The 15,378-nt window shown below is 35.0% G+C and overlaps 2 protein-coding genes and 1 pseudogene across 6 annotated transcripts; 2 read left to right on the top strand and 1 right to left on the bottom strand.

The window, feature by feature from the left end:
* The first annotated feature begins 61 nt into the window (after positions 1-61).
* Positions 62-6,825, top strand: LOC104718418 (DNA (cytosine-5)-methyltransferase CMT2). 4 transcript variants are annotated; one of them, XM_019231344.2, is made up of 23 exons: positions 62-612; positions 766-800; positions 961-1,996; positions 2,243-2,277; positions 2,389-2,488; positions 2,674-2,778; positions 2,861-2,980; positions 3,118-3,208; positions 3,398-3,582; positions 3,692-3,757; positions 3,837-4,088; positions 4,257-4,315; positions 4,391-4,457; positions 4,568-4,897; positions 4,970-5,038; positions 5,133-5,219; positions 5,305-5,392; positions 5,502-5,620; positions 5,699-5,800; positions 5,995-6,038; positions 6,125-6,194; positions 6,279-6,382; positions 6,490-6,825. In XM_019231344.2, the coding sequence occupies exons 1-23, from the start codon at positions 214-216 to the stop codon at positions 6,653-6,655; spliced, it is 3,729 nt and encodes a 1,242-aa protein (XP_019086889.1). In that variant the 5' UTR covers positions 62-213; the 3' UTR covers positions 6,656-6,825. The 4 variants fall into 4 exon arrangements, 1 of the variants encoding a protein (XP_019086889.1); XR_015569055.1 differs by lacking the exons at positions 6,125-6,194; positions 6,279-6,382; positions 6,490-6,825 and having other exon boundaries at positions 3,398-3,595; positions 5,995-6,030; XR_015569056.1 differs by lacking the exons at positions 5,995-6,038; positions 6,125-6,194; positions 6,279-6,382; positions 6,490-6,825 and having other exon boundaries at positions 3,398-3,438; positions 3,516-3,582; positions 5,699-5,804.
* Positions 6,826-6,951: 126 nt separating this feature from the next.
* Positions 6,952-9,537, top strand: LOC104720247 (uncharacterized; annotated as a pseudogene). Its single transcript, XR_015569058.1, has 10 exons — positions 6,952-7,270; positions 7,368-7,433; positions 7,519-7,699; positions 7,805-8,001; positions 8,177-8,227; positions 8,326-8,415; positions 8,497-8,575; positions 8,651-8,742; positions 8,844-8,948; positions 9,043-9,537. The product of XR_015569058.1 is annotated as an uncharacterized LOC104720247 (transcript).
* Positions 9,538-10,097: 560 nt separating this feature from the next.
* Positions 10,098-13,635, bottom strand: LOC104718415 (aquaporin NIP1-1-like). Its single transcript, XM_010436168.3, has 5 exons — positions 13,361-13,635; positions 13,023-13,247; positions 12,350-12,568; positions 10,625-10,686; positions 10,098-10,500 (listed from the first exon to the last, which is right to left on the bottom strand). The coding sequence occupies exons 1-5, from the start codon at positions 13,532-13,534 to the stop codon at positions 10,284-10,286; spliced, it is 897 nt and encodes a 298-aa protein (XP_010434470.1). The 5' UTR covers positions 13,535-13,635; the 3' UTR covers positions 10,098-10,283.
* Positions 13,636-15,378: the final 1,743 nt, after the last annotated feature.

Here is a 15,378-nt window from a genome sequence, read left to right as displayed (position 1 = left end):
ATCACTAAAAAAATATTTTAAAACTATAATATTATAAAGAAGATCATGCGTGGCACGTGACAGTTGGTTTCAGTAAAAAAAGCAAAAAGAAGTCAAAAAGGTAGAAAGAGTCAGCCAGTCACACACACACTCACTTGATGATATCTTCCCCCTTTTCAGTTTCATCCTCATTGGCTAATTTTGGATCCGTTTCTTCTTCATTCATCTTCTCCGATGTTATCGCCGGCGAAATGTGAGTCAGAAGAAGCTCAAGCTCAATTGGATCTCAATTCTTCTTCTAGATCCGAACCGGAGTGCCTCGCTCTCGTCCTCTGGGTACCCAATTCCGAAGAAGGAGCTGCTCAGTCGTCTAGTAGAGAAGAAGCCACGAAGTTCGGAGAGATGAGTTTGAGAGGATCCTCGAAGCTTAATTGTGACTCGCCGAAAGAGAATGGAGAAGGAGAAGGTTGGGTTTCGCAGCGGAAGTCTTCCCGTGGTAAGCCGCAGCGGCTGCTTATGCTGACGAACGGCTGTCAGCTTCGGAGGTCGCCGAGATTTACGGCGACGAGTGGAAATTTCAACAATGTATGCTCGATTCCGGTGATCGGAAATAGTAATCGTGCTCTTGAGAAGGTTAGTCGCCAGTTTTTGTTTGTTTCTTGTTTATAGTCGCGCAATTGCAATGCAGCTTAGTTGGAGAGTAGAGAGTTTAATCTTCGTTTTCATTTCATTTGACTGATACGAAAGAAGAACTAAAATCATCGTTCTTTTTATGGATTGATGCAGAAGGAAAGCTCAGATTCTGAGGGATTAACATTCAAGTAAGTGATAGCTTCAGAGCATTTGTTATATATGAATTAGTTTTGAATTGGTTATCTTCAGATGAACATCAGTAATCTCTAAATCAACTTTGCTTGGGAAATTATCCTTGAAATGATGATTTTAGTTCTTAGATATTGTTATCTTGTGAAATTGATGCAGAGGCATAGCTCGAATTGGCAAGAGCCTGGAGTTGGAAATCATTTCCGAGTGTCAATATAAGAACAATGTTGCTGAAGGTAGATCAAGATTGAGAGATCCAGCCAAGAGGAAAGTTGGCAGTGATGCATCATCTTCATGCATCAAGAGTTCTAACCAGAGTCTCGGCTGCAACAAACGAATGAGGAGATCTCCAAGATTCATGAAGGGAAAGGAGAAAGTGGGAGAAGAAATTCTAGGCAAGTCTAGGGAAAAAGGGAAGTCTCTGGCATCTGGGAGCTCAGTCAAAAGATGTTCAAGGCCATCTGGAGTTGTAGAAAATGGCCACACAGAAACTGTGAATACAATAAAAGATTTTGGCCTCGCATTATGTGCTGCGGAACAGGTGAGAGGAACTGAGAAGCTGGTGCAAATTAGTGAGAATGATAACTGTTGTGAGGCTATAAAGAAATGTGAAGGTGATGGCGTTGTTTCATCCAAGCATGAGCTATTAGTTTCTCCTTCGGGTTGCAGCAAGACAAATGTAAATGGTTGTAGGGACAGAACGTTAGGAAAACCCAGATCTTCTGACCTAAATGCGGATGATATTCACACTAGGTCTTTGAAAATTAGCAAAAATGGTACTAGTAATGGATTAACTATGACGACCGGTTTAGTGGAGCAAGAAACAGTGGCGTTACTTCAGGGTAAAACTAGTGCTTGTGGTGCTGCTGATAAGGGAATAACTAGGGAGATGCATGTAAATTCGACTATGATCTATCTCTCTGACAGCAATGAACAGTCTTCTGTTGAATATTTGTATATGAGAAGTTCAAATGGGGATATTTTGACAAGTAGATCTACCCTCTCCTCTGGGGGAAATGAGGAAATCATTTCATTGGATCTGAATAATCCAACAAAATCAACCAAGAGAAAGGGTGAACGGGTAACCCGGACTGCTGTCCAAGACCATGACAAACGCAGTATCTGTTTTTTCATTGGAGAGCCAATTTCTTGCGAGGAAGCTCAAGAAAGATGGCGCTGGAGATATGATCTCAAGGTAGTTGATTAATTGCTTTGCACTTGACTGCTTTAGCTTAAAATATTGTTTCCGGAAGTTGCAAAGTTAAATTTCAGCGATAGAGATTGCATAGTCTAATGGTGTGTGTACATAAAAAATCTGTGTCTTTTTCATTCCCATAAGATAGTATATGTTTGTAATCCATCATAACAAGGACCTTATATCTTTCTTTTCACTCCCTAAATATCCGTTTCATTTCTGATTATAAATTTTATTGATTTTCAGGAACGCAAATCTAAAAATACAGGCCAACAATCAAAGTAAGTACTGGATGTTTTATCAACTCACTGTTTTTTTCTATAATATTCTCTTCCTTCATATATCTTCGTTCTATTACTATACATTCATTATCCTGAGCGATTCTTTTGAAGAAATGACGAAAACAAGATTGTTGCAAATGTGGAATGCCATTATTCGCAAGCAAAAGTCGACGGGCACACCTTTAGCCTTGGAGACTTTGCCTGTATAAAGGTAAAACGTGCTTTATTATGAATACGGTATTCTTTACCTCAGTACCGTGGGGTGCTTTTCAGTTTTCACTATTTCATTGGATCAAACCACTTTTTCATTCAAGAGCCTTGAATTTTCTAGGATGTTATGTCTTTGTGAAAATAAATTACATAGCTAATTACATGTCAATCTCCAATATGGTACAGGGTGAAGAAGAAGAGAACTATATTGGCAAGATAGTAGAGTTTTTTAAGACAACAGATGGAGAAAGCTACTTTCGAGTTCAGTGGTTTTACAGAGCAACAGATACAGTGTGTATACAAGTTTTTCTCTCTTGGTTGTTTAATTCTTTGCGTTCCAACAACTAGTTTCTCATTTGTCTAATGTTTGTAGGTAATGAAACAGCAGGCTACTAATCATGACAAAAGGCGTCTCTTCTATTCTACCGTAATGAATGACAATCCAGTAGATTGTCTTGTTTCTAGAGTTACTGTTTTACAAGTTTCACCTAGGGTATGCTGAGTCAAGCTCACTCTCTCTCTCTCTCTCTCTCTCTCTCTCTTTTTTGTTTTTCTTTTTACGCTTACAGTTTTAACAGATTTGATCAGTTTGTTACAATCTGCATTTGAATTTTTTTCATGACTTTGCAGGCAGGATTGAAGCCCAATTTTATAAAATCTGACTACTATTTTGATATGGAGTATTGCGTGGAGTATTCAACATTTCGAACCTTGAGAAATCGTAAGTGCTTGTCTATTGTGTACATATCAGCTTATGAGTTGTCGAATGGAAACGGTTATAGCTGTTTCTCTTTATTTCTTTATGCAAAACACATGCCACATTTTTTTACCAGTTCTACATTCCTATCTTTATATAAGAAGGCACAGAAGCTTGAACATTCCTATCTTTTTTTTTTCTCTCTGGTCTCAGCTAAATCGTCCGAAAACAAGCATGAGTGTTGCGCCGATGGGGTACCTACAAAATCCACTGAATCTATTTTGAAAAATAATTTTTTTAGCGGAAAGCTTCCCGTGCTTGATCTTTACAGTGGTTGTGGTGGAATGTCAACTGGGTTAAGTCTTGGAGCCAAAATATCTGGTGTTAATGTCGTGACGGTACTTGCTTTAAGTAATTAATCTTTTTCTCTTTTAACTTAGGCTGGAAAGCTATTTTTGCACTCTGTTTCATTTAATATCTGGATTCCTTATTTTTTTGCTCTTCCAGAAATGGGCTGTTGACCAGAATATGGCTGCCTGTGAGAGCTTGAAATTGAACCATCCAAATACAAAGGTCAGAATACTTTCGGAGACAATTGCTAGATCATTTTGGAGACTTATACCAAATCTGATGATGCAGTCGTTGTTTGCAGGTTAGAAATGATGCTGCTGGAGACTTCCTCCTACTCTTGAAGGAGTGGGATAGATTATGCAAGCGCTATGTGTTTAATAATAATGATAAGAGAACTGATACATTAAGATCCGTAAATTCAACAAAAAAAACCAGTGAAAGTAGCTCATCTACTGACGATGATTCAGACTCTGACGAGTACGAAGTGGAAAAGCTGGTTGATATATGCTATGGTGATCCTAACAAGACAGGAAAAATTGGCCTGAGGTTTAAGGTATGCCCTATGTTGCACTTATGTTGTTGATCAAACCTTACTTCTTAGGGGTTTAAAAATGTTCTTTTCACCTTTTAGAACTTCCAAGACGGATATTCTGCAATTCTTTGCTAGCTTATGACGTTTCAGTTTTGTGAAGATGAATTATACCCATGAAACTTTCATTAGGTGCACTGGAAAGGATACAGCAGCAACGAAGATACATGGGAACTAGCTGAGGAATTGAGGTATATGCTCTAAAACAATGTCAAAAAGGGTTCTGTTGTTATCTGAATCTAACTAATATTGTTTTGAAATTTTAGCAATTGTCAAGATGCCATTTGGGAGTTTGTAACTAGTGGATTTAAGTCCAAGATCTTGCCACTTCCTGTAAGAACTTGCTTCTGAATTATATCTTTGATCTTTGAAATTTGTATGATTGTACCATCAACATCTATTTGCACTGAAAAATCAGAAATCTTGTAAATGATTGTAAACAGGGTGGTGTTGGTGTGATATGTGGGGGCCCTCCATGCCAAGGAATTAGTGGCTATAACCGCTACAGGAATGTTGATTCTCCGTTGAATGATGAAAGGAATCAGCAAATTATAGTTTTCATGGACATTGTGGAGTATCTGAAACCCTCATATGTGTTGATGGAAAACGTTGTTGATATTCTGCGTTTGGACCAAGGTTCTCTTGGGCGATACGCTTTGAGCCGTCTTGTGAACTTGAGATACCAAGCAAGGTTGGGTATCATGACAGCTGGTTGCTATGGTCTTTCCCAATTTCGATCCAGAGTTTTCATGTGGGGAGCTGTTCCTAACAAGGTGAATTTATAGGCCTGTTAACTTCTTCAAGCTGACTATATCATACTTACATTATTTGGTATTTGATTTCAGAACCTACCTCCGTTTCCGCTTCCAACCCATGATGTTATTGTCAGATATGGGTTTCCACTGGAGTTCGAGGTAATAAATATTGTTAACTGGTACTTACTTCATATTCCTTTCCTTAAGCCTGTCGTTCTTACAACTTAACCCATCTTGGTCTTCATGTTTTCAGCGGAATGTAGTTGCTTATGATGAAGGTCAACCCAGAATACTTGAAAAAGCTCTTGTTCTAAAAGATGCGATATCAGATCTTCCTCATGTATGTTTCATATCCACTAGATCCATCTACAATTGAGGGCTATATATATATATATATATAAATTCTTTTCTGTTCACATCTCTAGGTGTCAAATGACGAAGACCGGGAAAAAATGCCTTATGAAAGTCTGCCACAAACAGATTTTCAGAGATACATCAGATCAACCAAAAATGGTAAGTTGGACCATCTGTAGTTACAGTCTCTTTCACAACATTGTTTTAATAGGCCATGACCACTCACTTGCAGATTACATTACGTTACTCACGTGTTTTGCATTGTCAGATTTGACAGGCTCTGCAACTGATAATTGTTACAAAAGGACAATGCTACTGCATGATCACAGGCCGTTCCATGTAAATGAAGATGATTATGCCCGAGTTTGCCAAATCCCAAAGAGGAAGGTACGCGTTTCTACCTTACTAATAAACAATCCCAATCCTCGAGCCGAAAGATTCTAATGTAGGGAGAAGTGTCTGCAGGGAGCTAATTTCAGGGATCTTCCAGGGTTAATTGTCAGAAACAATACAGTCTGTCGTGATCCATCAATGGAACCGGTTATTCTGCCATCAGGGAAGTCTTTGGTAAAGAATCCTCTTATATGAACTGAGCCTTACCCATATTACATGAGTTATCATTGAAATTACAGACTATTGGTCCTGAAATTCTCAAGCTAATGTCATTCAACTTGTCAAGTTTGCTGATTCAACAGTTCTCAAAATTTCAAAAATGAATATGTGTACTGAATCAGCTCCCTTGTGTGGCCCTCCTTCCTTAGGTACCAGAATACGTCTTTACTTTTCAGCAAGGGAAATCCAAAAGGTATATACTCTTAGACTCCTCCACCTGAAACTATTTGTTGAAACTTTCATGTTTTTAAGTCTCTCTCTGGATTTCTAAATTCACAGACCGTTTGCCCGTCTTTGGTGGGACGAAACAGTCCCAACCGTTCTAACAGTCCCAAGCTGCCACAATCAGGTACCCTCAAAGCCATTCCATGTTTTTAACATAGATCCATCTTTTACATTCTTAAACGTTCACTAAGAGGGTTGCTATTTGCAGGCTTTATTGCATCCCGAGCAAGATCGAATGCTTACCATAAGAGAATCAGCACGGCTTCAAGGTTTCCCTGATTACTTCCAGTTCTGTGGAACCATGAAACAAAGGTACTTGCTTCATGTACTTTTGGACAAAAACCCTAAAAAACAGGGGACAATAGTTTCAGATTACAAAGCAAACGCATTCATTCACTGCTTTTCAATACTACTTACAGGTACTGTCAGATTGGGAATGCAGTGGCGGTCTCGGTTTCTCGTGCTTTAGGTTATTCTCTTGGTATGGCTTTCCGTGATCTAGCCGGCGATGAGCATCTGATAAAACTTCCCCAAAACTTTTCTCATTCAACTTACCCTCAGCTTCAAGAAACCATTCCTCATTAAAAGGATGGGATATTGGACAAGTTTAGGCTTTGTTACATGACCTCAACAAAAGAATCAATGATGTTCTTCATTTTTTTCTTATGTTAGGGACTGCGATCGAGATTTTTGTTTGATTCAAATTTTTCGAATATTCTACAAAAATTAATTTAATATAGTTTTCAGTTAATTTAGTTTGGTCTTGGATAAGAACTTTTTGATTTGGTTCGCATAGGATTGGATGAAATCGATTTTTCCGGTTCAATATTCCACCTATAGCAAGTATTACAAACCGATGTTTTGGGTCCGGGTCCGGGTTCTTAATATATAATCAATAAAATTTCAAAACCCTCTCTCTGCTATTTTTTTTTAAAGGGTTTTAGGGATTTAGGGATTGTCGTCAAATGGCTACCAAATTCCTCATTTCGCGACCTGGAACAGTATCTTCCTCTCTGTCTTTGCTCTCTCCTCGCCTCTTTGGTTTCCTCAATAGCTTCACTTCCTTAGAATCGGTTTCACAATCAAAGCGTTTCCTCAGTGCCGAGCTCAGGTGTTCATGGACAAGATGTCGCAGCTTCTCTTAACCAAGACACTCGCATTCCCGCCACAGTTATCACCGGATTCCTCGGTTCTGGAAAGGTACGGGATCGAATTCGTGCTTATTGAACTTGTGTACGATTCGCGAAACTTATATCCTCTCGCTGCGATGTCTGAGATATTTGTTTGGTATCTGCAGACAACTCTGTTAAATCATATTTTGACTTCAAATCATGGGAAGCGTATAGCAGTCATAGAAAATGAGGTAACACAAAGTCAAAGTACAGTATCTTAGCTTAATGTTGCAGTCAGATTGGTTTAGCATTTCAGATTTGTGAATATATAAACAGTTTGGGGAGGTTGATATCGATGGATCTCTGGTTGCGAGCCACTCTTCTTCCTCTGATGATATTATCATGGTCAACAATGGTTGCTTATGCTGTACTGTTCGTGGTGATTTAGTCAAAATGCTTCTTGAGTTGGTTAAGTATAAACGAGACAGATTTGACCATATTGTCATCGAAACTACAGGTATCTGTTTGTTTGTTTGTGTTATGCGAAGCTGAGCTTTGTTAGTTTTTGTTGGTCTGTTTGTTAGTGAGATTGTGTTTTCTTTTGTGATACTTACTTACTCAGGGCTTGCGAAACCTGGTCCTGTCATTGAAACGTTCTGCAGTGATGAATTGCTTCCTAGATATAGAAAGTTAGATGGCGTTGTTACACTTGTTGATTCTAAACACGCCATGCGGCATTTGAATGAAGTGAACCCGAGATTTGTTGTCAATGAGGCAGTTGAACAAATTGCTTATGCTGATCGTATAGTTTTGAATAAGGTTTGTTTGTTATATCTTCTTTTTAAGAGTCCAGTTCTGTTATGCATTTCTCTATCATAATCCATTTGAGCTGTCACTTGATACATTTCATGTGAACCACCAATATGACATCCACGATTATTTATGAGGAATAAACTTGTCGGTCTTTAAGTACTTTCCCATATTTTTATGGCAGATTGATTTGGTATCCGAGCCTGAGTTGGAGCACTTAACTAAAAGAATCAAGGTAAGACACTTATTTAGCTCGTGACCTCACTTTTGCCAATAGAATGAAGATATATTTTTCATTGACACTTCTTCTTTAATTGGTTTTAAAATCAATAGAAAATCAACTCTATGGCACCCATCAAACACACCAAATTTGGAGATGTTGATATGGATTTTGTCTTAGGGATTGGAGGTTATGATCTTGAGGTAACCTCTGCTATGTCTTTTGTCCAAGTTTAAGTTATCTTTCCTTCTCTCTGTTGGTGTCCTGAAATAGCATAACTTTTCAGAATTGATTCAGAAGTCAATGCAGATGGCTTGAGTTGTGCAGAGGATCATGATCATCATCACCATCAATTCAGTCATGGTATAGATCAGTCCACGAGCATTTTCGGATTTCACTTTTTTCATTAAGACGGGTGATAAACTAATACTAATACAGGAAAGCACAAAGAACATCGACATGATCTTGTTCATGACTCTGCTGTCACAAGTGTTAGCATAGTTTCCGAAGGAATTCTTGATCTTGATGAGGTAAAAAGCTACTTTCCTCCATCTTTACTTTAGCTGATTCTTGAGTACATCATGCCATCTCGATTGACCTTAACACATTCTGTTTATATGAACTTGTATAGGTTGACGATTGGTTAGAAAGATTGATCGAAGAAAAAGGCGATGATTTATACAGAATGAAAGGTGTTCTCTCCATCGAGAGCTCTGATCAACGTTATATTTTCCAGGTCTCGAAAATACTAGTTCAACCGTTACTTATACGATTAATCTCTTGTATAGTTTATTTAAATCCATTGGAGTTGACAATGGAATCCATTGCAGGGAGTCCATTCGACGTTAGACGGATGCCCAGGCAAATCATGGGAACCCGAAGAGAAGCGGATAAACAAACTTGTGTTTATTGGAAGAAACTTAGATGAGACCATTCTCAGGAAAGGCTTTAAAGGTTGTCTAATATAAAAAGGAAAGAAGAACTCAGATGCAGGGTCCATGTTTTGATTCTAATTTTCTACAGATAACACATCTTAGTTGATAGAGAGTACACAGACGTACTTGAAACATGGAATGACGTTTAGCTAGCAGGTTATGCCAAAACGTACCGGGTTTCCAAAAGGCCTTGTCAGAACATATAAACGTGTACTTCATTCTCCTGTTTAAGCGACATAGGAATATTTCATGCTGGCATCTAGGTGTCAGTATGACAGTACTGTGTCACGGTGCTCGTTTGAGAATCGAATGAGTCAGTCACTCCTGTTCTCCTTCAGACAAACCAAATGGAATGTGATTATTGTACATGAGTTTGATGTTTGACAGCTCTTATCTTACTCTTACGTTTCTTGTTCTTCTTTTTTTAGTTATTATCATTTCTTCTTTTGTTGAGCCGTAGTGGTCTTCGTCGAATTTCGATATCGCATTCTTGCCTTGGCTCCTTACCATATTCGTTGCTTGCCGGACATGCAAACTCAAGGTCCGCAAACCTTATCATAATTGACGCCATTGTTAACCTTTTTTTCTTCAGCTTTCCGTTTGGTTTGTGTGCGTATTTTGGTCTTATAAGAGTGGACTGACGTTGCATGAGGAAGTTAATTATAATGTGTGGATGATTTGGGGGTGTGTGCCACTCATTAAAGACTAGAGAGGGGTGATGTTGGTGGATGATGTTAATTTGGATATTTCCGAACAAAGCAACATGTGCCCGGTTTGTAAGTTGTGGACACTACACAAAAGTATTGCTCGCTTGGCAATGATTGCGACTCCAGATTTTGTGCTTCCTTTGACAATTTCCAACAATTTTGCTTAAGCTAAACCCTTTTCTTTCCACAATTGAATTTTATTATTTTTTAATACTCCTAATATATACGATACAGTTCCACATAAATATGAAGATAGATCTTTCGCATTAAGTAAAAGAGAGAAAACGTAGCAATTAATACATCATATATATCGAATCATATACGTATGGTATGGTCAAAGTTGTTACAATTCATTTTGAAAACACTTGTAAATACCAAAATATTCCCATCACTTCTTTAACGTAGCCATCTTTTTTCTGTTCTCCTTAACTAAGAGGTACCGCTTCGCACGGTCTTTAAAAACGAACCGCTTTTGGTTATTTCTCTCAATGGTTTATCGGTGTATCTAACCGTGTTATAAACCCACGCACCAGAAACCGCACCAAGTATTGGTGAGACTATGTAGATCCAAATTCCTTTGTAGCAACCGTGCACCATTGCAGGTCCAAAACTTCTTGCTGGATTCATCGATGCACTCGATATCGGTCTGATAAAAATGATAAATATAAATTTATTCATATCATTTTGGAAATTTTTTAGTGAAAATAGAAAAGTATATGCACACTAATAATAAATAGAATTGGTGAGTGATAAACTGATAATTAACTTACGCAGCAATTAGAACATTAAGTAGAATCGTTGCTCCTATTGCTAATCCAGCAAGCTCTCCGATCTGAATATTGCAGCATTTGGTCCCAACGTTAATTTTCTCATAAATTTATAGACCAAAGAAAAATATACTAATATTTTTGTTTAGAAACTTAAAATATTTACCTTCCTTGATATATATATATATGTATATATATTTATTTATTTATGATCATTTATTTAGAGTTTGTGATTCCTTTTATTGTGACGTACTGACGTTTACATTAACTATATATAAACTGAATTAAATTTGACGGGTGAGTGTGGTATACAAGCCATCAAGTTTGACTATGTATAATTTCATTTCAACATTAGAAAAGGAAAAAAGATGGTTAGCTACACAAACTATTAGTGAATACATGGTCACACATGCTGCCAAGTATACTATTGTATATTCAACTACATAAAGTATATGTATTACATGGCCACATGCATGAACTATATAACGTTATGCGGTCAACATCATCGACATATAATTCAGTACATCAGTCAATTGACTCCGGCGAAGACCGATGTTGACTCCGGCGAAGACCAACGTTGACTCCAGCGAAGACCAACGTTAACTCCGGCATTGACCAACATTAAAAAAAAATTCTAAATTAAAAAAATATATATATTATAGTAAATTATTTATGGATTTTCATGGTTAAAAGAAATTTTCTATTCAATATCCAAATATTTTTTTATATATCTCTAATATATTCAATCTGATAATTAATTACTTTTTATTTTTCAAGCTAAAGTAAATAGTTAAATAAAAATTATTTATAATTATTTTCAAGATAAAAAAAATCATTTATAATAATCTTCAAGATATAAAATCATTTATAATGATTTTCAAGATATAAAAACAATTTATAATTATTTTCAAGATATATATATATAAATCTCCCATAATCAGATTATTTAATTACTACAAAATTATCAAATTCAACTACTTTCATTAGAAAATAATATGCAAAATATTGAGTATATGACTCTTTACTCTAAATTTTACATGGTAAATGTTATATAAAAAATTATACACTCTTTACTTTAAAATTTACATACTCAAAATAACATATAAACAACAAAAAGTTAACAATATTTACTTTTAACATATGAACATTTTCATTTTTACTCTCTTTTACATAATTACAATATGTTAAATTAATTTTTAGAATTTTTTTTAAGGTTTGGGTTCTCTATATTACATTTAGGATATATTTAAAAATATCTTTAGATATTGAATTAACATATAAACAACAACAAAAAAATTTCACAATATTTACTTTTAACATATGAACATTTTCATTTTTACCCTTTTTAACACAATTACAATATGTTAAATTCATTTTTAGATATTTTTTTAAGGTTTGGGTTCTCTAGTTTATATTTAAGATATATTTAAGAAATTAATTAGATATTGAATAGAATATTTTTTAATTAATAAAAACCATAAATGATTTAATATAATAATTTCTTATTTTTAATTTTTAATTTTAGAATTTTTTTGGTCAACGCCGGAGTCAACGCCGGTCTTCACCGGAATTAATCAATCAGTGTATCAGATTATATGTCTATGGTGTTGAACACATAACATCATATAATTCATGCATATGACCATGTAATACATATATTTCATGTAATTGAGTATATAATAATAATATAGTTAGCCATCTTTTAAAAAAAAAATGGAAAATACTAACCGCTCTATTATCGGTAGCAACGCCAGAAGTGATGAACATTAGATAGAAAGTGACGATAAACTCCATCACAGACGCTTGCAGATCCGATCCCACCGGTGATGATCCAATAAACACATCGTGTTTTCCGCTACAAACGTCGTGATCAAGTCCCAACAACAGCCGTAAAGTCGCAGCCGCCAGCGTTGCTCCCATCACTTGCGATATGACATAAGCCGGAACCTAAAAACATCAAAGAAAAGTACAAAAATACATTAATTTACAATTTCACATTAACTAATTAAGGGGCCCAATGTATTAGAAGATTGTGACGTTTATTTAACAAACTTTTGACTTTATACGTGTGGGGAATACTATTTGCGGAATTATACTTGCATGAAACACTTTTCAAAAGTTTAATTTTGAAACTAACTAAAACAAAATGCTCATCTTATTTATCGTCACTCAAACTATCTTCACTCATCTATTTTATAGTTAATGTCGCATTAAAAATGCTACTTCTTTAAATAGCCTAAAGTCTCGTGCAATACAAGCAAACGTTAGCTAAATTAGACCTATCAAACACAAAACACTAATGTTCTTTAGTTTGTTTACAAAACTAAAAATCACACATAAGATACAAATCTTGATCGAACAATATCGGCGGCTATATATGTAATTGTGTTATGTATATGACCTGTTTAAGAGGAAAACGGCGGCAAGAAGCGAATGCGATAGTAATGGCCGGATTGAAATGAGCACCGGAGATGTGACCAAGAGAGTAAATGAGGACCATGACGGTGAGTCCCCAAACGATGGCGATCCCTGGAAGAGTCAAGGCATTGTCGTGTTGTATGTTTACAGCCACTGATGCACAACCGGTGAATACCAAAAAGTAGGTTCCCACAAACTCCGCCATCAACTGAAAACATAGCGTAAGAGAAAATCCAGTAAATTAGCTTTAGATGGAGTGTTTTCAAGTCTAACTTGTAAGAGGGAACTTTTGGAGATGGAGAGTTACAGAAGTGAGAAAACCTTTTGTAAGAAAGGGACAGAGACTGAGAGGAGAGAGTTTTGTTTCTTCAAGGGGTTTGGGTTAATATGAATAGCTTCTGTTTGTTGTTGTTGATGTTCGTCTTCTCCCTTGAGATTCACCACTACTGCTTCTTCTCTGGCGTTGCCATAGCCGTTTCCCGAGATATCCCCCATAAATGAATTCGGTTTTATGATCAGAAACAAAGAAGAAGAAAAAGGGTTAAACTTAAAAGGACTTGTTATGACTTGTGAGAATGATAAGTTTCGTGGCGATTGTCTCCTATTTATTGGGGATCGCGTGGGAGAGAGAGATTAGACTCTCTTTGACGATTTCAATATTACCATTTTAAGTAATGTTTAAACATATTCCCTTAATTATTTGCATGCATTTCCCATACTATATTCTTATCCACAAAAGTATATTTGTATAAGTTAATGAAAAGGAAAATCATTTGTTTTGTTTTAACGTCATACGGTTAATTTGATCGTCATAAGTTCGCGTTTTGTCTAAGATTTCGAGTAATATAACGTTAAAGAACTTAACGCCCAAAACCCTGTTTTGGGTTATTGGATATGAACTAACTAAAATCTCCTATATATTAAAAGAGAAGCATAAAATTACTTGCCCTTAATATTTTATAATATTATATAAAATTGCCATTGCTATTTAATTTATTTATATACACAATATTTTGTTTCTATGAATTCTAAAATTGGTAAATATTATTCAAATATTAAAAAATATTATCTCCTACATGTTTTCGAAATTATTTTTGAAACCTATGTATTATAATATAATAAAAAATTATAACATGAGATGTAAAAAATATATATATAAATCATATTTTCAAAAATAGAAATAATATAATTTCTTATTGTTTAGAATTTTTTGACCAAAAAAAACTTGAAATTAATTTTGAATAATAGAATTGGAAAATCTTTTAAAAACAATTTGACGGCATCTTAAATTTATTTTAAACTATAAAATATTTAAACTTATGCAAATCCTAATTTTCAGTTTTCAATATAGAAATTTTTTGATATATAAGACTAACTTAGATTAAAGATTCCTTAATTTCAAAATTAACATATTAAAAAATAATTTTATATATTTTAATATTATTTCTTAAAGATTTCAAGGGACGAGTTTTTATAGTTAAAAAAATATTATACCCTTTATGGAGTATGGCTACTGGGTCGGGTTTTGATCCGCTTAAGAATTTAAAGTCATTCATTTCGAAAAGTTTTAATCTTTTTGATGGTTTTTATCCGTTTCATAATTTACAAGTTTTATACAATTTTGATGAATCATTAATTCGGTAAACGTTAGATTCGGGTATGTTGTTTTGTGAATCTTAATTTTATTTTGAAACCTTTATTATTTTAAAAATCACAAACTGGATGAAACCAAACTAATATAAATTTGAACGGTAAATGATTTAACAAATAATTATATCTATAAATGTAACTCTATGTGTATATAATATATTACAAACTTTATAGTAAACATAACTTTATAGTAAGTGCAGGTCCGTACCTAGTATCTTAATTATTTTGGCTAGATAATAGGTTTAGTCTCCGGAAGCAAGTATAGTGATCAAGAATTTTAAAAGTTTTTATACCAAATCATTCGATTTTTTATAGATTATTTTTTTGTTTGCAGATCAATACAAAGTTTATAAGCTATAAGAGATCTCTCATCTCTAGATATCCTAAATTTTAAAACATATCATATCGAATATTGCATTTCGGATATTAAGTCAACCCTACTGGACCCGGTCATATGTACAACCAAATTTGTTCGTATAATCGTATCATATAGACCAAAAAAAAATATCATGCAAAATTTATAATAAACTGTTATCATTTATGGAAAGTTGAAAAGTGTCAATTGATTGAATTGATGATGGCATGAAGGCCTCTTCAAGTCTTCAACTACCACCCGAAATATGGACACACTTTATTTATCTTTGTCGTAGTTGTGCGCATAAAATTACTCTAAAATTTTCAAGATATTT

This window comes from Camelina sativa, chromosome 10 (genome assembly GCF_030686135.1).
Source record: "Camelina sativa cultivar CO46 ecotype springtype chromosome 10, ASM3068613v1".
Lineage (NCBI taxonomy): Eukaryota > Viridiplantae > Streptophyta > Magnoliopsida > Brassicales > Brassicaceae > Camelina > Camelina sativa.
This window is presented reverse-complemented; position numbering and strand designations above follow the sequence as displayed.